At 36.5% G+C, this 26,978-nt stretch overlaps 1 protein-coding gene across 1 annotated transcript; it reads right to left on the bottom strand.

Moving 5' to 3' along the window:
- Positions 1 to 1,641: 1,641 nt before the first annotated feature.
- LOC307049877 (dynactin subunit 6-like) lies at positions 1,642 to 2,199 on the bottom strand (the record flags this gene model as incomplete). The annotated part of the gene is made up of 1 exon (XM_079699555.1): positions 1,642 to 2,199. One exon carries the CDS (start codon positions 2,197 to 2,199, stop codon positions 1,642 to 1,644), a length of 558 nt encoding a protein of 185 aa, XP_079555681.1.
- Between the last annotated feature and the right edge of the window lie 24,779 nt (positions 2,200 to 26,978).

Here is a 26,978-nt window from a genome sequence, read left to right as displayed (position 1 = left end):
TTTTTCTAGATTCCACATATATGCGTTAATATATGATATTTGTTTTTGTCTTTCCGACTTACTTCACTCTGTATGACAGTCTCTAGGTCCATCCACATCACTACAAATCACCCAATTTCGTTCCTTTTTACGGCTCAGTAATATTCCATTGTATATATGTACCACATCTTTATCCTTTCTTCTGTGGGTGGGCATTTAGGTTGCTTCCATGTCCTGGCTATTGTAAATAGTGCTGCAATGAACATTGGGGTGCATGTGTCTTTCTGAATTATGGTTTTCTCTGGGTATATGCCCAGTAGTGGGATTGCTGAGTCATATGGTAATTCTATTTTTAGTGTTTTAAGGAACCTCCATACTGTTCTCCATAGTGGCTGTATCAATTTACATTGCCACCAACAGTGCAAGAGGGTTCCCTGTTCTCCACACCCTCTCCAGCATTTGTTGTTTATAGATTTTCTGATGATGCCCATTCTAACTGGTGTGAGGTGATACCTCATTGTAGTTTTTTTTTTTTCAGAAATTCAAAAATGGTCTTTTACTATCCACAATTAAAAATTAATCTTGTAATAACTTATAATGGAAAAGAATCGGAAAAAGAAAACATATATACATATAACTGAATCACCTTGCTATACACCTGAAACTAACACAACATTGTAAATCAACCACACCTCAATGAAAAAATAATAAGTTTCAAGAGAAAATATTTTAGCATTTAATATCATAGTATTAATCAACATCTACTGATTCAAAAGTTAAAAAGTATGTCCCATTAAATGTATGCACTTGAATTATTAAAAAAAACTTGTAATTACAATAAAATACTCAATATTTTGCCTATTATGTAATTAGGTAAATAGAATTATGACAAGGTCAATAATTAGTGATTAGTAATATGCCAAAATAATTTCATACATTTATAAATTTATCAAAATCTCTTCTAGTTTCATTGTCCTCAGAAACCTAAGAATACCACTCAATCATCATTTTACTTGTCATTTTCATCAGACACCATTCTTTTTGATTTTGTATTCTACTGAATACATCTTTCCCTAATTACTTTTGTTTTACTGAAAAGAAAAAAAAGTCGTTTTCTTGGAAACAAAATGAAGTCTAAATTAATTCAATAGCTGCTGAAATTTCACCTGAAATTTTAAACAGCTACAAATCCACACTAGCTTTAATATATAGCTAGTACACAATAAAAATTAAAGGGGCTATTTTGGGAAAGTTGATGCAAGGAGAAAAATTGATTAAAGTATATTCACTGAAAGTCCTGTCATCAACATTTTTATTTAGTTTAGTAAATGCTAGAATATAAATATATAATATGTTCTTTCTTATCATGGGTAGTCTTTTATATAACTAAATTTCATGGCCAACATTTTACGTAACAAAACAACACAGAAGAAAAATCTGTAAATTATCAGAAATGGGGCAAGGACATCAGAAAATAATGCATTTTATATAAATTATAGAGGACAATTACAATGAAAACCCGTTATTTTCCTCTCTAACTGAATTTTACAAGATAAAGTCAACACATATTATTCTGCGCACTGCTAAGAGTGCATAAACACTGTGGCTTTTTCAAAAGACAGTGGTCAAAGACAAATGTTATCTTGATGACATATATTGTTCTTAGTTCTTAATTGGAGTTGAGCTTCCTTTCATAGTCTTCTTTAGGTGATGGTAGTTTGGCAAGATTTTCAACAGGAAATCCAGCTGTAGTGTCTGGGGCTGTGACCACTCAGTCTGCACCCGATGAAGACAGCCTGCGCCATAAATCACTGTGTTCTCAGGAATGACTTCAAATGTGTTCAGGTTGCAACAGGCCCCGATGATGGAACCACTTGTCAATATTACGTTTCTGCCTACATACGCATTTGATTCAATAATATTATTATCTCCTATTTTCATGGCTTGGGAATAACAGCCAACTTCAAACACATTATTGGTGCCAATGATCATAGGTTTGGGCTCTGAATCTGCAGCATCAGGGTGAGCATTTATGATGAGCACCTGTTCTTCTATTACGTTACCTTCGCCAATCACTATGGGCCTGGCTTCTGCAATGACTTGTGCTTTAGGGTGGATCACTGTCCTGGGTCCTATAGTTACATCACCCCTGATTTCACTCTCTACACACACAACTGCTCCAGATGCAATCTTCACACTTTTTTGAGTCTTTTCCAACATGGTTCAGGCCCTGTCTCCTCATTGTAGTTTTGATTTCATTTTTGTAATAATTAGTGATGTTGAGCAGCTTTTCATGTGCCTCTTGGCCATCTGTATGTCTTCTTTGGAGAAATGTCTATTTAGGTCTTCTGCCCATTTTTGGATTGGGTTGTTTGTTTTTTTAATATTGAGCTGCATGAGCTGTTTATATATTTTGGAGATTAATCCTTTGTCCATTGATTCGTTTGCAGATATTTTCTCCCATTCTGAGGGTTGTCTTTTCATCTTGTTTATAGTTTCGTTGGCTGTGCAAAAGCTTTTAAGTCTCATTAGGTCCCATTTGTTTGTTTTAATTTCAATTACTCTAGGAGGTGGTCAAAAAAGATCTTGCTGTGATTTATGTCAGGGTGTTCTTTCTATGTTTCCCTCTAAGAGTTTTATAGTGTCTGGCTTTACAGTCTTTAATCCATTTTGAGTTTATTTTTGTGCATAGTGTTAGGGAGTGTTCTAATTTCATTCTTTTACATGTAGCTGTCCAGTTTTCCCAGCACCACTTATTGAAGAGACTGTCTTTTCTCCATTGTATATCTTTGCCTCCTTTGTCATAGATTAGTTGACCATAGGTGTGTGGGTTTATATCTGGGCTTTCTATCCTGTTCTATCGATCTATATTTCTGTTTTTGTGCCAGCACCATATTGTCTTGATTACTGTAGCTTTGTAATATAGTCTGAAGACAGGGAGTCTGATTTCTCCAGCTCCGTTTTTTTCCCTCAAGACTACTTTGGCTATTTGGGGTCTTTTGTGTCTCCATACAAATTTTAAGATGTTTTGTTCTACTTCTGTAAAAAATGCAGTTGGTAATTTGACAGGGATTGCACTGAATCTGTAGATTGCTTTGGGTAGTATAGTCATTTTCACAATATTGATTCTTCCAATCCAAGAACATGGTATATCTCTCCATCTCTTTGTGTCATCTTTGATTTCTTTCATCAGTGTCTTATAGTTTTCTGAGTACAGGTCTTTTACCTCCTTATGTAGGTTTATTCCTAGGTATTTTATTCTTTTTGTTGCAATGGTGAATGGGATTGTTTCCTTAATTTCTCTTTCTGATCTTTCATTGTTAGTGTATAGGAATGCAAGAGATTTCTGTGCATTAATTTTGTGTCCTGCAACTTTACCACATTCATTCATTAACTCTACTAGTTTTCTGGGGGCATCTTTAGGATTATCTATGTATAGTGCCATGTCACCTCAAACAATGACAGTTTTACTTCTTCTTTTCCAATTTGTATTCTTTTAATTTCTTTTTCTTCTATGATTGCCATGGCTAGGACTTCCAAAACTATGTGGAATAATAGTGGCAAGAGTGGACATCCTTTTCTTGTTCCTGATCTTAGAGGAAATGCTTTCAGTTTTTCACCATTGAGAATGATGTTTGCTGTGGGTTTGTCATATATGGCCTTTATTATGTTGAGTTAGGTTCCCTCTGTGCCTACTTTCTGGAGAGTTTTTATCATAAATGGGTGGTGAATTTTGTCAAAAGCTTTTTCTGCATCTATTGAGATGATCATATGGTTTTTATCCTTCAGTTTGTTAATATGGTGTATCACATTGATTGATTTGCATATATTGAAGAATTCTTGCATCCCTGGGATAAATCCCACTTGATCATGGTGTATGACCCTTTTATTTTTTTTCTTTTCTTTTTATTTTATTTTATTTTATTTTTTGCTGTACGCGGGCCTCTCACTGTTGTGGCCTCTCCTGTTGTGGAGCTCAGGCTCCGGATGCGCAGGCTCAGCGGCCATGGCTCATGGGCCTAACTGCTCCGTGGCATGTGGGATCTTCCCAGACCAGGACACAAACCCGTGTCCCCTGCATCGGTAGGCAGACTCTCAATCACTGTGCCACCAGGGAAGCCCTCCATTGTATATATGTACCACATCTTCTTTATCCTTTCTTCTGTGGATGGGCATTTAGGTTGCTTCCATGACCTGACTATGGTAAATAGTGCTGCAATGAACATTGGGGTGCATATGTCTTTCTGAATTATGGTTTTCTCTAGGTATATGCCTAGTAGTCGAATTGCTGGGTCATATGGTAATTCTATTTTTAGTTTTTTAAGGAACCTCCATACTGTTCTCCATAGTGGCTGTATCAATTTACATTGCCACCAACAGTGCAAGAGGGTTCCCTTTTCTCCACACCCTCTCCAGCATTTGTTGTTTGTAGATTTTCTGATGATGCCCTTTCTAACTGGTGTGAAGTGATACCTCATTGTAGTTTTGATTTGCATTTCTCTAATAATTAGTGATGTTGAGCAGCTTTTCATGTGCTTCTTGGCCATCTGTATGTCTTCTTTGGAGAAATGTCTATTTAGGTCTTCTTCCCATTTTTTGATTGGGTTGTTTGTTTTTTTAATGGAGTATAATTGCTTTACATTGTTGTGTTAGTTTCTGCTGTATAACAAAGTGAATAATCTATGTGTATATGTATATCCCCATATCCCCTCCCTCTTGTGTCTCCCTCCCACCTTCCCTATCCCACCCCTCTGGGTGGTCACAAAGCACTGGGCTGATCTCCCTGTGCTATGCAGCTGCTTCCCACTAGCTATCTATTGATTTCCTCTTTGATTTCTTCATTGATCTCTTGGTTATTTAGTAACGTATTGTTCAGCCTCCATGTGTTTGTGTTTTTTAAGTTTTTTTCCCGTGTAATTTATTTCTAATCTCATAGCACTGTGGTTGAAAAAGATGTTTGATATGATTTCAATTTTCCTAAATTTACCCAGGGTTGATTTGTGACCCAAGATGTGATCTATCCTGGAGAATTTTCCATGTGCACTTGAGAAGAAAGTGTAATCTGCTGTTTTTGTATGGAATATCCTATAAATACCAAGTAAATCTCTCTGGTCTATTGTGTTATTTAAAGCTTGTGTTTCCTTATTAATTTTCTGTCTGCATGATCTGTCCGTTGCTGTAAGTGAGGTGTTAAAGTCCCCCACTATTACTGTGTTACTGTCAATTTCTTCTTTTATAGCTGTTAGCATTTGCCTTATGTGCTCCTATGTTGGATGCATATATATTTACAATTGTTATATCTTCTTCTTGGATTGATCCCTTGATCATTATGTAGTGTCCTTCCTTGTCTCTTGTAACAGTCTTTATTTTAAAGTCTGTTTTATCTGATATGAGTATTGCTACTCCAGCTTTCTTTTGATTTCCATTTGCATGGAAAATCTTTTTCCATCCCCTCACTTTCAGTCTGTATGTGTCCCCAGATCTGAAGTGGGTCTCTTGTTGACAGCATATAGATAGGTCTTGTTTTTGTATCCATTCAGCAAGCCTGTGTCTTTTGGTTGGAGCATTTAATCCATTCACATTTAAGGTAATTATAGATATGTATGTTCCTATTACCATTTTCTTAATTGTTTTATGTTGTTTTTGTAGGTCCTTTTCTTCTCTTGTGTTTCCCACATAGAGAAGTTCCTTTAGCATTTGTTGTAGAGCTGGTTTGGTGATGCTGAATTCTTTTAGCTTTTGCTTGTCCGTAAAGCTTTTGATTTCTCCGTAGAATCTGAATGAGATCCTTGCTGGGTAGGGTAATCTTGGTTGTAGGTTCTTCCCTTTCCTCACTTTAAATATATCATGCCACTCCCTTCTGGCTTTTAGAGTTTCTGCTGAGAAATCAGCTGTTAACCTTATGGGAGTTCCCTTGTATGTTGTCATTTTTCCCTTGGTGCTTTTAATAATTTTTCTTTGTCTTTAATTTTTGTCAATTTGATTACTGTGTGTCTCGGCATGTTTCTCCTTGGGTTTATCCTACCTGGGACTCTGCACTTCCTGGACTTGGGTGGCTATTTCCTTTCCCATGTTAGGGAAGTTTTCAACTATAATCTCTTCAAATATTCTCTGAGTTCCTTTCTCTCTTGTTCTTCTGGGACCCCTATAATGCGAATGTTGTTGCATTTACTTTTGTCCCAGAGGTCTCATAGGCTGTCTTCATTTCTTTTCATTCTTTTTTCTTTATTCTGTTCCATGGCAGTGAATTTCACCATTCTGTCTTCCAGGTCACTTATCCGTTCTTTCTGCCTCAGTTACTCTGCTGTTGATTCCTTCCAGTGTATTTTTCATTTCAGTTATTGTATGTTCATCTATGTTAGTTTTTTCTTTATTTCTTCTAGGTATTTGTTCTTTAATTCTTCTAGGTGTTTGTTAAACATTTCTTGCATCTTCTCGATCTTTGCCTCCATTCTTTTCCCGAGGTCCTGGATCATTTTCACTATTCTTCTGAATTCTTTTTCTGGAAGATTGCCTATCTCCACTTCATTTAGTTGTTTTTCTGGGGTTTTATCTTGTTCCTTCATCTGGTACATAGTCCTCTGCCTTCTCATTTTGTCTATCTTTCTCTGAATGTGTCTTTTGCTCCACAGGCTGCAGGATTGTAATTCTTGCTTCTGCTGTCTGCCCTCTGGTGGATGAGGCTATCTAAGAGGCTTGTGCTAGCTTCCTGATGGGAGGGACTGGTGGTGGGTAGAGCTGGGTGTTGCTCTGGTGGGCAGTGCTCAGTAAAACTTTAATCTGCTTGTCTGCTGATAGGTGGGGCTGAGTTCCCTGCCTGTTGGTTGTTTGCCCTGAGGCAATCCAGCACTGGAGCCTACAGGCTCTTTGATGGGGCTCATGTTGGACTTCAGCAGGGCTCATGCCAAGGAGTACTTCCCAGAACTTCTGCTGCCAGTGTCCTTGTCCATGCAATGAGCCACAGCCACCCTCTGCCTCTGCAGGAGACCCTCCAACTCTAGGAGGTAGGTCTGGTTCAAGAGGTAGGTCTGGTTCAGTCTCCTGTGGGGTCACTGCTCCTTTCTCTTCAGTCCTGATATGCACACTACTTTTTGTGTGCCCTCCAAGAGTGGAGTGTCTCTTTCCCCCAGTTCTTTCAAAGTCCTGTAGTCAAATCCCCCTTGCCTTCAAAGTCTGATTATTTGGGAATTCCCCCTCCCGTTGCCAGACCCCCAGGCTTGGAAGCCTGCTGTGGGGCTCAGAACCTTCACTCCATTGGGTGGACTTCTGTGGTATAAGTGTTCTCCAGTTTGTGAGTCATCCACCCAGCAGTTATGGGATTTGATTTTATTGTGATTGCACCCCTCCTACCATCTCACTGTGGCTTCTCCTTTGTCTTTGGATGTGGGGTATCTTTTTTGGTGAGTTCCAGTATCTTCCTGTTGATGATGTTTCAGCAATTAGTTGTGATTCCAGTGCTCTCGCAGAGGGGAGTGAGCACATGTCCTTCTACTCCGCCATCTTGAACCAATCTCCTCCATGTGATTTTATTTATTTACTTATTTACTTATTTATTTATACCAGTTAAAAGTGAGTAGAAGTAAATGTGCCACTTCTGAGTAGAAGGTTTTAGAGCCACCATGTTGTTCTGAGTTTTTCTCTGCCATAATACATGTGGTGTTTCAGAGTGAATCTTCTCCTTCAGTCTGAGTCCCAGATTGAATAGCTAAAGCCTTCTGAAGACTGGCATATAATGTGAGTGAGAAATAAACCTTAGATTCTGTAAGTCACTGAGATTTGGGGATGACTTATTAATGCAGGATAATCTTACAAGATCTGATTAATACATTTAAATTTATTTCTACCATATTATTTTTACCCACTGTTGCTCTCTCTCCATTCCTTTTTTCTTTCCTATTGTGCTTTCTTCTTGATTGATTAAAAATTTTTTTCATTCCTTTTCTCCCTTAACAGTTTGGAATTATATTCTTTTACGTATGTCTCTATATATTTTAACTTATACATCAATATCCATTAAGATAGACTATATTAGGTAGTAGGAATTAACAATTCCAAATTCTCAGTGGCTTAGAACAATAAATATTTTCATGCTTCCTCTGCAATGTAGGCTGACAGAGAATCCAGCATTTGGGAACATCAGTTGTAGTAACAAGGCAAGAGAATGGATAGTTTGCAGTGGTGCTTAAATGCACCTGCCTTGGATCACTTCTCATATTCCATTGGACAACAGTCACATTACCATACCCAAATTCATGGGAACAGGGAAGTACAATCCTCCTGTGAGAGGGGAAGGAGAGAAAAATTTGAAATATTGGTGAGGAGATATAATGTCTACTACAGGCTGCCCTCTGCTCACCAAATATTTGGGTCACTCTTTTTTCCATGTAGATTACACTTACTTCCACCTGAAAGGAGACAACTCAAAAAGTTGTCTCAGAGTTAGAAAGTTTACCTCAGAGTCAGGTTTCCTCTATGTTATGGGGTAGGGTGGATGCACAGCAATCACTACAAACAGATCTTGATGTGGTTACTCTTGATATAAGCCCTTCGAGCCAAAAAGACGAATTGTGTTCATTACATGTTCCCAATATACAATGATGAGACAGGCACAGCATAACCAGAAAAGTACTTCTTCTTGGAAAAGAAAAATTCCATGTTATATAGCAATCACTGGTCCATAGCAATTTTGAAATTCTAGTAGGCAAATATTACTAAAGCCCTCTGTCTTTGGGGTGGGACATGTTCCTTGATTAAATTTACTCCTGAGAGAATGGAGGGACTTTTTTTCCCATTGTTCTTTGTGGCCGTGACTCTACCTCTGGAAAGCTCTTCCTTTTCCATTATCCTTCTGGGGCACATCTGAAATAGAGGGCAACAGAACTTCCTTGTGGACCATGCAGTTTTCTCAGCCCTTTTTTTCTCCCACTTCCTCTGACAATAAAACTTCCCAAAACTTAATAGGCTTCCTACCTGTTTGATTCCAGTCAGTTATGTGTGCCAGTATTCATATCCACAGATCTTTTTAAGGTGGGCTGTCTTAGAGTGTTATATTTCTCTTTTCCCACACACATATATCCCTATATCCTCACTCTCTTTAATATCAGGTAACTTGGGGCTTCCCTGGTGGTGCAGTGGTTGAGAGTCCGCCTGCTGATGCAGGGGACATGGGTTCGTGCCCTGGTCCGGGAAGATCCTACATGCCACGGAGCGGCTGGGCCCGTGAGCCATGGCTGCTGAGCCTGCGCATCCAGAGCCTGTGCTCCGCAAGGGGAGAGGCCACAACAGTGAGAGGCCTGCGTACCACACACACACACACACACACACACACACACAAAAATATATATATATATATATATCAGGTAACTTGAGTCTGTTAGTTGTCACTAGGAAAGATACATACTTTAGCTCTTTACTCTGAGTTATTTTATGTAAATGAAGTGGTTGGTTGGATAGTACACCCTTAATTGGCCTTTTGCCCTGAAGTTAGTCCATCTAATGTTTTTCACAAAGTTATAATGGACATACCTTTAATTTGACTGCTTTCTCAAAGCTAAGTTTTAATTAGCCTTTGTTGCTCAAAGATTTTCTTACATTGAACCTTTACATTTTAGGGTGGTGAGGTAGTTTTCTTTTTTATCTCTGGAAGTCCATGAACTTATATTCTCTCTACTCCCTTTATTTTATTATTAATTTTTATTGGGGTATAGTTGCTTTACAGTGTTGTGTTAGTTTCTGCTGTTCAGCAAAGTGAATCAGCTATACGTATACATATATCCTGCCTTTCTTGGATTTCCTTCCCATTTAGGTCACCACAGAGCACTGAATAGAGTTCCCTGTGCTAAATAGTAGGTTCTATTAGTTATCTGTTTTATACATAGTAGGGTATATATGTCAATCCCAATCTCCCAATTCATCCCACCTCCCCTTCCCCCCTTGGTATCCATACATTTGTTCTCTACATCTGTGTCTTTATTTCTACTTTGCAGATAAGTTCACTTGTACCATTTTTCTAGATTCCACATATAAGCGATATTATACAATATTTGTTTTTCTCTTTCTGACCTACTTCACTCCGTATGACAATCTGTAGGTCCTTCTGTGTCTCTGCAAATGGCACAATTTCATTCCTTTTTGTGTCTGAGTAATATTCCATTGTATATATGTACCACATCTTTATCCATTCCTTTGCTGATGGACATTTTATTCCTGTTTGGGAACATACAAATGCTTTCCTGAACTCAGGAAACGGTCAAATGTGGCTAACTATTACCAACACTCACTGGTAAAGTTTTGTTTTCCAACTTCCTCCCCTAGAGCTACCTTTAACTTTATGTTATATGATATGTCTCACAACTTATGGAGGATGACATTTTACCAAATGTTTTGACGTTACATCTTTCTCACCTTCAATATGCATTTCCCTACTGCTTCCAATACCAGTGCTTGTTTCTGTTGGGATAAAATAATTTATACTATTATACAGACAACGTTGTGTAAGAAAATTTTCAGAAAGAAGCAAGATTTCATCCTCACTCTAGGTTATAGCCTGTTGGAGGTTCAACAGGAATAGTACTAGTCATTTGTCACAGTGGCAAAGGAAAAAGAGAATGGATACTCAAACTAATTCTTAAATACTTCCTCTTGGAAGTGATACCTTCATTCATATTTCATTGATCAAAGCTACTTTTGTGGCCAAGGCTAACTTCCAATAGGCAAGGAGGTCCAGGCCCCCAAAGTTCCCCAAAGGAGAGTAGAACGATAAATACTATAGAGTAGCATTAATTTCTACAACAAAATACAAAGTTTATACCTTAAGCCTCTTCTAAAATAATATAAAGACATTAGAAAACTTTAAATCTAATTTACCCCAACATATATAATATTTCCCAGTATATTAGTTTTTTTTAAAATTTTTGGTTGCATCTCTATTAATTTATTAATTTAATTAATGGTTGCATCTCTATTAATTTATTAATTTAATTAATGATTGCATCTCTATTAATCCCCTCCCCTCCTTTGTGGTTTAGGCAGCCAGCCTAGACCTTGACCTTCAGTACCTGACACGTAGCTTCGGCAACAGTTCCCTATAAACTTAACAGTTTCTACTCCTTCCCAAGCCCAATTACATTTCTTGGGATCTTCTATTCTCTAACTCTCCATAAGGTACCGGAGGCCTAAGCAAAGATGAGTCTAAAGAAGAGAGACCAGGTGAAGCAGCAAGTTGATTAGTCCAAGCTGACCTTGATTCAGTTTACCAATCCTACCACATGGGGGCAGTAGGAAACAAGAGAGAGGGAGCTACACACATGCCCTTTTAATGAACAGTGGCTGCCAGTCTGTAACTGTGGCCCAAACAGTATGCCAGAATTTGACAAAATATTAGCGATTCCTCAGGATTGGGATGGATTAGGGAAGAGCAAAAAGGGAGAATGAAATAAGGGAATGAAGATTTTTCTTTCTATTTCAATATACATTTTCCAGTTACTTTTCTAAGCATAAAGGATAATGTAATATTGTTTAGTAACTTGTTTTTTAGTTAAGGGTATATTTCCATGTCCTTAAGTATTTGATAGTACATAATTTTTAATCGCTGGATAAATTTCCAGTCAAAGTCTACTATAATATATCTAATCGGGCCACTATTTTTGGATAGTTGAGGTATTTCCAGACTTTCTAAGTTATAAAATAATTAACTATAATTAACTTACATAGGGTTAAATCTTTACCAAAAGTCATAGTTATTTCCTCTGACCAAATTACTATAGATGGAAATGCTGGGTTCAAATGAATATAGATTTTTAAGGATAAATATTGCTAAGTTTGCCAAGAAGTGTGTACTAATGTTTACTCCACAAACAACATATTACTTATTTCTCTGTCTTTACCATGCTAACACTTGGTGACTTTTTAAATCTTTGCCAAGCTGATTCTCTGTTTATTCATATTTCTTAAATTGTAATGATGTTGCATATTTTATTTTATTAGAGTTATCATATTATTATAATATTATAATATTTATTATTTTATTCACTTATTTGTTGCTTTTTAAATTTCTTTCTTGAATTTTCCATGAGTATCCTTGATCCAAAAGCACTTTTTCTGAGTAATTTTGGTTCTGTTTGGATAACTCTTGCCAACTCCCAGGTCAAGAAAGCATTAACAAAGACGAATTTGTATCACTGTGTTTTTGAAAAAGCACTTCCCTTCATTATGGTGCATTTTGATTAAGTTCTCTTTTCCTCTCTCACCTCATTAACAGCCACCTCCACTCCAACAGTTTCCACATTACATGGCTGCTCCTATAAAGAGTTTGTGTAGACATCCTGATCAGCCCCAATCAGAGTCCTCAGAGTCCTCACAACAGGAAATTGTACCCAGCACTCTGCTACCAAAAGGTGACCACCTGATAAAGCATCCTTTTTTTTTTAACCTTTCCTGGTCCCCTGTTTGTGATGCACAGCCTTTCATTCAGTTAGTTTCCTGTGCAACCCATTCTGATGAATTCAGCTCAGACTCACTTTCACTCTCAGTGGATCAATCATATTAAAATAGCACTTCGGAGCTAGGTGAGGCAGTGAGGATGAAGACAAGAGAAAGAATAGTGAGAAGAAAAAGAGAGGAAGGTGAGGTGGGAACCCTGATACTTGAGGGGAAGAATTTAACTGGACTACCCTGGAAGTAGACACCACTTACTTTTGGATCAAACCCAGTATTTGACTGCTGGAGTAGACTATTTTTTAACATTTCTTCCTCTATATGACAAAGTTATTTTTAGCAATAATCACGAAATGAAATAAATAATAATAATGGCCAGAAAAAATTTAGGCAGTGAACATTTTCCTTTATTGAACCTCATAATACAATCATGTCAGTAAAAATAAATAAATGAAAATAACTTTGCATTTCAAAAAAGGAAAAGAGAGTGTAATTTTAATTTTATTGAACTTTCCATATGCTGATTTAAAAAAAAAAAAAAGCACAACATGAGAGTTGTGAGTTAAGTTTTATTTGGGGCAAAATGAGCACTATAGCCTGGGAGACAGCATTTCAGATAGCTCTGAGAAACTGCTCCAAAGAGGTAGGGGGGAAGGTTAGTATATATGTGATTTTGGTGAAGGGGGAGTACATGCAATCAAGCACATATTTTTTGCAGAAGGTTTCTGCTAGTCTCATGAAGGTTACTGCTAGTCACGAGGAGCAGATGTCACCATGAAGGATTTCAGTGCTTTTTTAGATATGAGGAGATACAAGAATTGGGCTCATAAAATCATCTCCTGAAAATATCTAACTATCTCAAGACCTTTTCTGCCAGTTTTTCCCAGAGAACAGAGTGCCTCATTTCTGATCTCCACCCCAAACTCCTTTCAGGGTGTTGAAAGTCTGTAGCTGCAGCAGCTCATGATTTAATCCTTGTAGAGGTAGATGGCAGTGCCAATGGCAAGTGCCAACTTGTAGTTGACACATATATAATTATACAATTGAAAAAGTGTTTTAAAAAATAGTTTAAAAAAATAGAGAAGTACAAAAGAGAAAAGGTAGTAGATTAACACTTTTTAAAAACATTACTGTGAATATGTGTATATATGTATACGTATTTGAAAAAAATATAGTAAAACTTAAACCTTCATATTGGCCTATTATAGTAATGAGTAACATTACAGTTTCTGTTTGAACCTTAACTTATGCAGATTTGTCAATGACTTGGTCAAAACGGATCTCCACATACTCATGTTTAATGGACAGTATAGCCAGATTAATTTTTTATTAATTTTAACTTCAAAAGTTTTGTTAACATGTAGCAAGATAGTAAGCTAGTTAAGAAAAGTTTTTATGAAAAAAGGTAAGCGGAGATTCATAAGAATCCAATTTCACAACAAAATCCAAAATTGCAAAACTGCACATGTCTTTATTTCTTCAGGATCAATTCTAGCAACTTGCAAATATCTCTACAATCTTAAATTTTGAATTTTATCTTAAATTTTAAACAAATAAAAAACTTCATCATATCACACATAATGACAGAATTGAAGTAACTCAAGTTTTGTTTCTTTGTTTTTATAACCACTGTGCTATCATTGTTTATTTGTATCTTTTGTTTAAACACTGGAATATGTGCTATCATAAGAATTGGAGACTCAAACTGCACCCAAAGTTAGCTTGAATAATTATGAACCTTTACAAATTTACTCTCAAAACAAATGCATGTAGCTAAGTCTGCATGGGCCAGGGCTCTCCTTATTAACCTCCACGTAGAATGCAATGTTTATTAAATAAAAAGCAACAAAAATGCTAATTTGAAGGTCGCATATATAAATAATTAAAACTCAACAGTAGCCATGGCAATTATTTAGAACCTAATCCAACAAAGAAATTATTCGGGGAGGAGTATTTATCACTGACTTTGTTTAGAATTACCAGTTCATAGTAATAATAAAAAGCAGGCAGACTTTCACTCAGTTTTTAAAAAATTCTCTATAGATAATGTATCCCTTTACTTTCCTGCATCTGAGGCAAACCTGCAGCCCTGACCTTAGTATAAAAATTAGAGCACATTCTCATAAGCTCAGCATAAAATAATAACACAAAAAAGCTACAATTTAGTGATTGGTCACTTGCTATGTTTCAAAGGCTATGCTTTCCTAATATTACTTCATTAATCCCTACTCTAACCCTATAAGGTTAAGTATCTTGATTATATACATTTTATTAATGAGGTGACTGAGGCATAAAAAGGTTAAATAACATAGCCAAGATTACACAGCAGCTGGAAAGTAATCCAGTAATTTAGGACTTGAACCCACATCTGTCTAATGCCAAAGTATGTAGTCTTAATGACTACATGTCTACTAGAAAAGCAACCTATACTTCTCTTATCTGCCACAGAAGTTTCATGTTTGTAGTAATGAGTAGGCGCTTATGATAACTGGATGGAGAAAGGAGGAAGCAAGAACCAAAATGGAGTCAGAAAGGTATAACTGCGGTATATTGTGAAGAATACCAGACTTGGAGTCACTATACCTTTATCTGATTTGCCTAATGATCTATGAGACCAATAGTATTTGTTAGTGTTTTTGTAGGATGTAGTCCACAGAAACAACTGAGTATTTCTTTAAAATACATATTCCTAGAGCTTACTCCAGACCTGGTGAATTAGAATCTTTGGGGTTAGAGCTTAGGGATATGAAACACACCACATTTAAGTTAAAAAGACCACAAGTACCTGGGCAAAAGATGTGACAGACAAGATGTAGCAAAGAAGGTTTATGTAATAAACTCTTACAAATCAATGAAATAGTGACTATGTCCCAATAAAAATAGGCAATTAGATAAAGATGAGATACAAATAAGCAAGAAATACATGAAAAAATGCTCAGACTCTATGATTATCCAAGATATGCCTAAAGTTGGTCAGCATGTAGAGAAACAGGAACTCTCAAACTGGTAGTTGTAGTATAAATTGATAAATTCCAAACTCAAAAGAAAATAATATGAGAGATTCCCATTTTGGACAATTTGGCCAAGGAGATACCTGGAATAACCCTTTTACACTGAAAATACATATACTTAATAGATATATTAACATTATTTTTATATATTATAATATATATAAAATATATAACTAAATTGTTACAGTAGATGTGGGGAGACCACTGGGAAGCCATAAAAAAGAGAAGAAAAATTTCTGGTTTCTGGTCCAGCATGTAAGGAGCTTGGAAGTTATCACTTTGTCCAAACAACAAGGAAAAAGCTGAACAAACACAAAAATCAAAAACTTTTCTTAGATCCATCAGAGAAGTGAGATCACGGACAAACTACTGCCCCCAAATTTAAGTGATACAGGGAATCAAACTTGCAGAAGTAAAAACCCTGAAGCGGCAACCTCCATGGGAACAGGTGCTGGGATAGGAAAGCCTGACCTGTTGCTGTTGACCAATTGCTGGAGGTCATTTTGGACAAGTCTGATAGTTAAAATCTCCCAGGGGCGGAAGTGGTTTGCAAGTGATAGGGAGCCCTCACATTTTTTTGTGAGTTTACCTCCAGGAGTTCTACCAGGTAAACATCAGAGAAAAATCCCCTAGTACATCCAAGAGCTGGGGGAAAAAAACATTTTGAAATGCACCAGAATATCCTATTCTTCTTAACAAAGCCTTCCCTCAAGAGAAGTTGCTTTACCAGAGCCTTACTTATTGGGGTTTTATCAGAGCTTAACCTACTAGGAGAAGAAAAAATACCCAAATCTAACCCATTCTAGCCATCTGGTCCCACCTAAGCGGGGTGGGAAACTGAGAAGTATTTGTGAAGTTCACAACTCAAGGGCCCCAGCTCACTAATCATAGAACTATAGAACACTTCCCCTCCCACCACACCTTACCATCACATTACTAAAGGCCTACTTACCAGAATTTCTTTTACCCAGTGCATCATGTCTGGCTTTCAACAACAACAACAACAAAGTACAAGGCATTCTACAAGGCAAAAACAAAACAAAAAAAACAAAAACCACAGTTTGAAGAGACAGAGCAAGCATCAGAACTAGACTCAGATGTGGCAGAGATGTTGGAATTATCAGATTAGGAATTTAAAACAACTATAATTAATATGCTAAGGGCTCTAATGGAAAAAAGTAGTCAACATGCAAGAACGGACAAATAATGAAGTAAGAGATATAGAAATTTTAAGAAAGAATCAAAAAGAAATGCCAGAGATCAAAAACACTGTTACAGAAATGAAGAATGCCTTGATGGGCTCATTAGTAAACTGAATATGGTGGAGGAAATAATCTCTGAGCTTGAGGATATGTCCATAGAAACTTCCAAAACCAAAAATCAACAGAAATAAAGACTGAAAAGAATGGAACAAAATATTCAAGAACTGTGGGACAACAACAAAAGGTATAACATACAAGTAATAGGGGTACCAGAAGGAAAAGAGAGAAAGGGAGAGAAGAAATATTTGAAGTAATAATGACGGAGAATTTCCCAAAATTAATGTCAGTCACTAAACTAAAGATTTAGGAAGCTCTGAGAACACGAAGCAGAAAACTACAGTTAGGCAGATCATATGCAAACTGCAGAAAATAAAAGATAAAAAATATTTTTAAAAGCTAGAGGAAAAAACCACCTTACATATAGGAGCAAAGATAGAAGAATTATATCAGACTTCTCAAGAACAATGCAAGCAAGAAGAGAGTGGAATGAAATATTTAAAGTGTTGAATGAAGGACTTCCCTGATTAAGAGTCTGCCTTCCAATGCAGGGGACGCAAGTTCAATCCCTGGTCAGGGAACTAAGATCCCACGTGCCGCAACTACTGAGCACATGGGCCACAACTAGAGAGGCTGTGCCCCACAACTACTGAATCTGTGCACCACAACTAGAGAGAAGCCCACGTGCTGCAATGAGGAGCCCGCGCATCATAGCCGAGGATCCTGCATGCTGCAACGAAGATCCCAACGAAGATCCCACATGCCGCAACTAAGATCTGACGCAGCCAAAGATAAAAAATAAATAAATATTTAAACAAAAAATAGTGTTGGGTGATAAAACAGCCCACCACCTAAAACTCTATATCCTCCAAAATTATCCTTTAAAAATGAACTTTGTCCAACAAACAAAAATTGAAAGAATTTGTTGCCAGTGGACCTGCCTTGCAAGGAACGTTAAAAGTTCTTTAGAGAGAAGGAAAATCATATAGGCCAGAATCTCTGCTCTACATAAAGAAAGGAAGAGCATTAGAGAAGGAATAAGTGAAAGTAAAATAACAACTTTTATTTTTCCTATTCTTGAAAAAACAGATAACAGTTTATTCAAAATAATAGCAACAATATATTCAATCATTACAATTTATGTATAAGTGAAATGGATGACAGCAATAATACAATAGACAGGAGGGAGGAATTAGGAATCCTTTGTTATTATAAGGTACTTGCACAACCCATGAAGCAGTATAGAGTTATTTGAAAGTGGACTTGGATTGATTGCAAATGTATATTGAAAACTCTAGGGCACCCACTAAAAAAAGTTAAAAAGCAAAGAAGCATAATTGATATTTTTAAAAAGGAGATAAAATGGAATCATAAATGCTCAATTAAAACTGCAAAAGGCAGAAAAAGAGTGAACACAAAAATATAAAAAAAAAATAAGAGCAATGAATAGAAAACAGTAACAAATATTGTAACTATTAATACATCTATATCAATAGTAACTAAATGTCAGTGGTCTAAACATACCAATTAAAAGACAGAGATGAATCAAAGGCTATGATGACAGTCAATCAAACATGACCCAACTATATGCTGTCTATAAGAAATCAACTTTAATTATAAAGACACATATAGATTAAAAGTAAAGGAATGGAGAAAGATATCCATGCTCATACTATCAAAAGAAAGCTGGAGTAGCTATATTAATTTCAGACCAAGCAGACTTCAGAGCAAGGAAAATTATCAGGGATAAAGAGAATAATTGCATAATGATAAAAGGCTCAATGCTCCAAGAAGACAAAACAATCCTTAATATGTATGCCCTAACAAAAGACTGTCAAAACATGTAACACAGGGCTTCCCTGGTGGCGCAGTGGTTGGGAGTCTGCCTGCCGATGCAGGGGACACGGGTTCGTGCCCCGGTCCCAGAGGATCCCACGTGCCACGGAGCGGCTGGGCCCGCGAGCCATGGCCACGGAGCCTGTGCGTCCACAGCCTGTGCTCCGCGACGGGAGAGGCCACAGCGGTGAGAGGCCCGCGTACAGCAAAAAAAAAGAAAAAAAAAAGTAACACAAAAACTGATAAAACTGCAAGGAGAAATAGATGAATCCACTATCACAGTTCACAGTTGGAGACTTCAACACCCTTCTATCAGAAAGGGACAGATCTAGCAGTCAGATAATAAGTAAGGACATAGTTGAACCCAACAGCATCATCAATCAACTGGATATAATTGATATCTATAGACAAGTTCATCCAACAACAGCAGAATACACATATATTCATACATTAATAATCAATTAATGTAATCCATCACATCAACAGGCTAAAGAAGAAAAATCACATGATCATGTCAATAGATACAGAAAAAGCATTTGACAAAATCTAACAACCATTCATAATAAAACTCTCGATGAACTAGAAATGGAGGGACACTTCCTCAACCTGATAAAGGACATCTGCAAAAAAACCTACAGCTAATATCATGTTTAATGATGAGGAACTAGAAGCTTTCCCACCAAGATCAAGAAAAAGGAAAGGATATCCCCTCTCATCACTCTTTCTAAACACCATACTTGAAGTCCTAGAAAGGGAAGTAAAAGATACTCAGGTTGGGAAGAAAGAAAGAAAACTGTCTTTGTTCTGATGACATGATTGTCTGTGTGGAAAATCTGAAAAAAAATTGGCAAAAAAACCCCAAAACCCTTCTGAAACTAATAAGTGATTATAGTAAGGCTACAATATACACTTTAATATACAAAAGTCAACCCTATATCCTAGATACCAGGAATGAACAAGTGGAATTTGAAATTTAAAATAATACCATTTACATTAGCACCGCTCCTCCTCCAATGAAATGCTTAGGTGTAAATCTAAAAAATATGGACAAGATATATATGAAAACTACAAAACTCTGATGAAAGAAATCAAACAAGAACTAAATGAATGAAGATATATTCCATGTTCATGGTTAGGAAGACTCAATATTGTCAAGATGTCAGTTCTTCCCAACCGACAATCTGTAGTTTCAGTGCAACCTCAGTCAAAATCCTAGCATGTTATTTTGTGGATATCAACAAACTGATTTTAAAGTTCATATGGAGAAGCAAAAGACTCAAAATTGAAGAGAAGAACAAAATTAGAGGACTGACACTACTCAACTTTAAGAATTACTCTAAAGCTACACTATTCAAAACAGTGTGGTATTGTGAAAGAATAAACAAATAGATCAATATAATAGAACAGAGAGCCCAGAAATAGAAACATAGAGTCAACTGATCTCTAACAAAGGATAAAAACTAATCTTTTTAACAATGCTGTTGGAACAACTGAACCTTCACATGCAAAACAAAAACAAATGAATTTAGATGCAGACCTCACACCCTTCACAAAAATTATCTCAAAATAGATCATAGACCTAAATGTAAAACCCCAAATTATAAATCTTCTGGAAGATAACAGGTGAAAATCTAGATGACCTTGGATATACAATACAAAAGGTATGATCCAAGAAAAAAAATAATTGATAAGCTGGACTTATTTAAAATTAAAAATCTTTGCTATGTGAAAGACACTGTCAAGGTAATGAGAAGACAAGGCATAGACAGGGAGAAAATATTTGCAAAGGACATTTCTGATAAATGACTATTATCCAAAATATACAGAGAACTCTCAACAATAAGAAAATAAACAACCCAATTAAAAATTTGGCAAAAGACCTGAACAGACACCATACCAAGGATGATATACAGATGGTAAATAAGCATATGAAAAGATGTTCAACATTACAGGCCATTAGGGAATTGCAAGTTAAAACAACAATAAAATACCACTACACACCTACTAGAATGGCCAAAATCCAAAACACTGACAACACCAAATGGTAGCAAGGATGTGCAGCAACGGGAGCTCTCATTTACTGTGGGAGTTCAAGATGGTACAGACATGGTGGAAGACAGTTTGGCAGTTTCTTACAAAACTAAACATTGTCTTACTGTACAACTCAGCAATCACACTCCTTGTATTTACCCAAAGGAGATGAAAACTTCTGTTCATTAAAAAAACTTCCAATGAATGTTTATAGCAGCTTTATTCATAATTGCCAAAATATGGAAGCAAACAAGATGTTCTTCAGTAGGTGAATGGATAAATAAACTGTGGTATATCCAGACAATGGAATTATGTTCAGTATAGAACATATAGAGCTATCAAGCCATGAAAAACATGGAGGAAATTTAAATGCCTATTACTGAGTGAAAAAAGCCAATCCACAAAGGCTACATATCATATTAATCCAACTTTATGACATCTGGAAAAGGCAAATCTGTAAAGACAGTAAAATGATTAGTGATTGCCGGGGGCTAGGAGAGAGGGAGGGATGAATAGGTGGAAGGCAGAGGATTTTTAGGTAGTGAAACTGCTCTATATGGCACTCTAAGGTGGAAACATGTCATTTCACATTTGTCAAAGCCCACAGAGTATACAATACCAAGAGTGAACCCTAATATAAACTATGGTCTTTGAGTAGTAATGATGTGTCAATGTAGGTTCATTGATGTAACAATTATACTACCCTGGAGCCAGATATTCATAGTGGGGAAGCTGTGTGTGTGTTGGGAGTGGGGGTGGAGCAGATATGGAAACTCTCTGTACTTTATGTTCAATTTTACCATGAATCTAAAACTGCTCTAAAAAGTAAAAATAAAAATTTTAAATGAAGTCTATTAAAACAATTTTGTTTAAAGTCTTTCTGATAGGATCCACAGTTAAATGATAGGATCCACAGAGGCCAAAAACAATACTATAGCAGAAACTCCAAGAAGTAAGAGAGCACCCAAGTCTGATTTCTCCCTAATGGTTTCTCCTGATCCCTGGAGACTGAGTTTTGGGGACCTGATTGCCTATATTATGCAGGGGAACAGGATGTAAAGTCCTTAGAAGTCTGGACCTTAGATGTCTGACAGAAGACCTCTTTATAGAGCTGGAACCCCAAAAGGAAAATGAGAAACAAACCTGCTACAAAAAGGAAGACAGTGGGGAAAATTATTACTTGCCTCAAACTTGGCACAAAGGAGAGGTGGGTAATCTCCCACGAGAAATTATAACAACAGGCATCCCCAAAACAAGTTTGAGGTCAAATTCACACAATCTATGTGACCCAAAAACTTTCTATGGAGTATTTAAAGTCATCTAGGTTGGTAGTGCCCTTAGGCAACTAGTAGAAGCAAAAGCAAAATCTTCTTTGCAGGAATGCAAATTCAACCAAATCCCAAAGCAATCCCAAATGTTCCAAAGAAAATAAACAGCTCCAGGAAAACAAATTACAGAGCAGAAATAAGGCACCATAAGTGAGAGCCAAAGAAACACAGCAATATCAGGAATAAAAAGACTTAAAATATTCAAATTATCAGACACAGATTATAAAATAACATATTTAATATATTTAAATAAATTTTTAGAAGTTTAAAACATGTTCAAAGAATAAAAGAATTTGAAGAGAAGCCACTAAGATTTAGAAAATAATCAGCTAGAACTTCTAGAAATGAAAAATATAAATGATAAAACTCAATGGAGCAAGTTAGAACAGTTGGGAGAAAATTAGTGCATTGAAAAATACATTCCAAAAAATTACCCAGAATGCAAATTATCCAGAAAATAGAAAAATGAAAGAAATATTAAGAGACAAGGAGGATAGAACGACAAGTCCTAACAAACATCTATTCAGTCTAAAACAGAAATAACAGAGAAAATGGGGAAGAGGCAATCTTCAAAGAGCTAATGGCAGAGAATTTTCCAGATTTTATGAGAAACACAAAGCCCAATACATTACAAATAGAATAAATAAAAGAAAATTTATACCTTGACAAGTCATGGTGAAATTGTAGACAACAAAGAGATAAGCTTTATAACAAGCAGAGAGAAGCAACTCAAATATTTGAGCTCAAGGACCTATATCAACCGTTGCACTCAAATTTGGAGAATTCAAATTCCTTTCAAGTTCACATGAACTTAGATGAAAATTAGCCATACTGCACATTCTCTAACCACAATACAATTTAGTTAGAAGTTTTTAAACATAGCAAAAAAAAAAAATCTATATTTTTAGGTATTTGAAAATATACACACATACTTCTAAACAGCTCATTAGTCAAAGAAGAAGGCATAATGGTAAAAATATATATATTTAGAAATAAGCTATAATAATAGTATTATGTGCAATAAAGAGCCCATTTTTTATATTTGACTGCTGACAACTTTCAGGCCCCACCACTCTTTCTTCCCCTTCTTCCCTGCTCCTGGGCAAGCTGATAAGAAAGCTTGGCTGCTCCCTTCCTCCTCTGGTGCTGGTGAGAAGTTCAAACCATACAAGCCCCAGCCTACAAGAGGGAACCCTAACCTCAGTCCTACCCCTAACCACTGTAAAATCCCAAGCTGGTTGCCCCTTCCTGCTCTCTCCAGCCATCTTTGGAGTTGCTTTGAAGCTTGTCTTACTCCCCAGAAAGCCTCATTATGTGAGTAATAAACCTTTTCATACTTTCTTGGTGCACATGTGATGTCATGTCTTAATATCCAAACCAAAATTTGGATGAGGGTTGCATCCCTCCTCTGTGGGGGCCACAATGTTACATATCAAAACTTTCTATTTAAGTATTGCTAGCTTACAGGGATATTTATAGTCTTAAATAAATGCATATATTGGAAAAAAAGAAAGGCTGAAAATTAATAAGCTAAGTATAATTTAAGATGTTATGAAAAAATTGCAGAACAAGCCCAAAGAAAGGCAGAATGGAGGAAGTTAATAAATGAATATAAAACTGAGACTCATCAAAGGTGAAAGTTAGTTATTCAAAAAGACTTATAAAATAGGTTAACTCTAGCAAAGATTACCAAGGGAAAAAGAGAATAAGCAAATTAAGAAGTATGAGTTATAACTACAGGGATCAAAAAGACAATAAGATGAAAATTTTTTGACAACAAATTTGTAAACTTAGATGAAACTAATAAATTCCTAGAAAATTTAATTTACCAAAACTGACTGAAGAATAAAGAGAAAACCTGAATAGTCCCACAAATGATAATAAAACTGAATGAGTAAATAACTTCCAATTCAGATAAGATGGTTCGACTTGTTTCTCCCTGTGCCTCCACACTAATACAAGTATATACCGTGGAAATAACAAAAGAGACAAGGAAAGGAGAACTCTGAAAGGTTGTAGAAAGAAGGCAAACTGGTTTGGGATCCCAATACATAGCAGCAGGGTACTTTACATAACATCTCACCCAACAAAAGAAGGCAACTCAGACCCAGTGTTTTCTAACCCCCAAGCTAGCAACAGAAGGTCAGGCTTCCCTCCCCGCTCCCCCCAATCAAACAGGAAGAATCCACCAGAGGAGCCTGGCACTACTGGCAAGGAGAACTGCTAATGATTAGTGGGTAGGAATAGCACTTTTCTAGGCCTAAGATCCACTTCCCCCACCAAGAGATACTGAGACTGCCGGGCAGCACTGGACCACTGGCCCCCACCACAATAAGCATCTCAGGCAGGAAAGTCTCTGTCCTCATGGGCCTGAGACTCCCTTCTACTGAGAGACCATAGGGTGATCACATGATGTGAAAAAGACACCATATACCACCACAACTCCAGCAAGGCATGGCAGGCCACTTTGTCTCCATGGACCTGAGATTTCCCTTCCCCATCCAGAGACACTAGGGTGGCCAGGGTAGAGGGTAGGGAGAGATGTGATCAGCAAGAGGGACCCCATGACAACAAGCTGCCCAGCTAGGGAAGTTTCAGTGTCCTTGCAGACCTAAGATTCCCCTCTTTACTGTGGGACACTGGATGGGCCAGTCTGCAGAAATCCTTCTGGTCCCTCAGGCAGCAACAGCAGGAACAAGTGGGAATCTCAGTGCCACCAGATAAATCAAGCAGACCAAAATAATGTCAGAAAGAGAAAATTAGACTTGTTGGAAATACAGTCCACAAAAGTTGGCCAGGACTTGCATGCTTTATAAACCTAAACAAGGTAAATGCCTGCTAAAATAAAGTAGATAAATAAATAGAGCACAGAGTCTCCTAACATAATAGACAAAATATCCAAGATGTAATAAAAAGTCATCTATAGTACCAAGAACCAAGAGAATCACAACTTGAGTGAGAAAAGTAGATCATCTAACGCCAGCATGGAAATGAATCAGATGTTGGAATTATCTGACAAGGATTTTTAAAGGAGCCATCAAAAATGCTTTAACAATTATTACAAATTCTCTTCAAACAAAAGAAAAAAACCCAAAAAATGTCAGCAAAGAAATAGAAGTTATAAAAAAGAACCAAATTGAAATTATAGAACTGAAAAATACAGTAAAAGAATTTTTGTAAAGTGCTGGATGGATTCAACAGCAGAAAGGAGATGACAGAGGTTGGAATCAGTGAATTTTAACACAAATCAATAGTATTTACCCAGCATAAACAACAGAAGTGAAATAGACAAGGAAAAAAAAAGCCTCAGGGACTCGGACCTGTGGGACAATGCAAACATTCATATCATCAGAGTCTCAGAAGAATGGGAAAGTGGAACTGACAGAGTATTCAAAGAAATAATAGCTGAAAATGTCCCAAACTTGGTGAAAGACATGAACCTACTTACTCAAGAAGCTGAGAAAACTCAAACAGGACAAACCTAAAGAAGTCTACTCCAACACACAACACAATTAAACTTCTGAAAACTAAATAAAAAGAAAGAAATCTTGAAAACAACCAGAGGGAAATGATGTATTACCTATAAAGGACACAAATTCTAATGACAGCAGATTTTTCATAGAAAACATACAAGCCAGAAGGAAGTGGCACATTTTTCAAGTGGTGAAAGAAAAGAACTGTCAACCATCAATTCTATGCCCTGTGAAACTATCCTTCAGGAATGAAGAGGAAATAAAGACATTCCCAAAAGAAGGAAAACCAAGAATTTGTCTCTAGCAGATCTGCCCTTAAAGATTAGCTAAAAGAAATTCTCAAAGAGAAAAGAAATGATAAAAGAAGGAATCTTGGAGCACCAGGAGGGAAGAAAGAACAGAAATATGGATACATACAATAGACTATCCTCTTCATGAGTTTTAGAAATAGTATTTGATGATTGAAATAAGAACTAACACCATGTGATACTGAAGAAAATGATATTTTAAAGTGGGGAAGGCAAAAGGACTTAAATAGCAGTAAGGTTTTAAAATTTCACTAGAAGTGCTAAAATGTTGATACCAGTAAAATATAATGTCACATATTTATACTTGTAATACTTAGAGCAACCACTATGAAAATTATACAAAGATATTTACTCAAAAACACTATACATAAGTAAGATAGAATCCTTAAAAATGTTTAAATAACACACAGAAAGGCAAAAAAAGGAAACACATGAATGAGAACTAGAGGAAAAAAAACAGAAACAAATAATAAAATGGCAGATTTAAGGAATAACAATAATCACCTTAAAAGTAAATGACCTAAATATACCAATTAAAAGACAGAGATAAGCAGAGTGAATAAACATGACTCAAAAATATGCTGTGTACAGGAAACTTACTTCAAATCCAATGAAATAGTTTGAAAATAAAAAGATTGGAAAAGATTAACCATGCAAACATTGATCAGACACCAGGAGTGCTACATTAATGTCTGATATAGTAGATTTCAAAGCAAAGAATATTACTAGAGACAAAGAGGAATATTACACAGTAATAAAGGATCAATTCACTAGTAAGATGTATTAGTTTCCTGGGATGGCTGTAACAAAGTACTACAAGCTGGTGGCTTAAAACAATGTAAATTATCCCACAATTCTGGAGGGTGGAAGACTGAAATTAAGGTGTCATCAGGACTATGCTCCCTCTGAAAACTGTAGGGGAGAATCCTTGCTTTCTTCTTCTAGCTTCTGGTGTTTGCCAACAATCTTTGGTGTTCCTTGGCTTGTAGATGCATCACTCCAATCTCTACCTCTGTCATCACATGGCTATCTTTTCCCTGTGTCTGTCTATGTCCAAATTTATCTCTTCTTGTAAGGCCCACCCTAATCCAGCATGACCTCATTATCTTCTGATTGCATCTATTTCCAAATGAGGTCACATACACAGGTACCAAGGGTTAGAATTTCAACATCCATTTTCCCCCCCCGGGGGCACAATCTAGAGAAATCTTAGCTGAAGATATAATTATCCTAAATGTGTATGTACTCAACAACAGAGCCTCAAATTACATGAAGCAAAACTGATCTAGCTGAAAGGAGAAATAACAAACCAGATTAC

This window comes from Hyperoodon ampullatus (genome assembly GCF_949752795.1).
Source record: "Hyperoodon ampullatus genome assembly, chromosome: 3".
In the NCBI taxonomy this organism is placed as follows: Eukaryota; Metazoa; Chordata; class Mammalia; order Artiodactyla; family Ziphiidae; genus Hyperoodon; species Hyperoodon ampullatus.
Note: the sequence above shows the minus strand (reverse complement) of the source record. Positions and strands in the feature narration are given on the sequence as shown.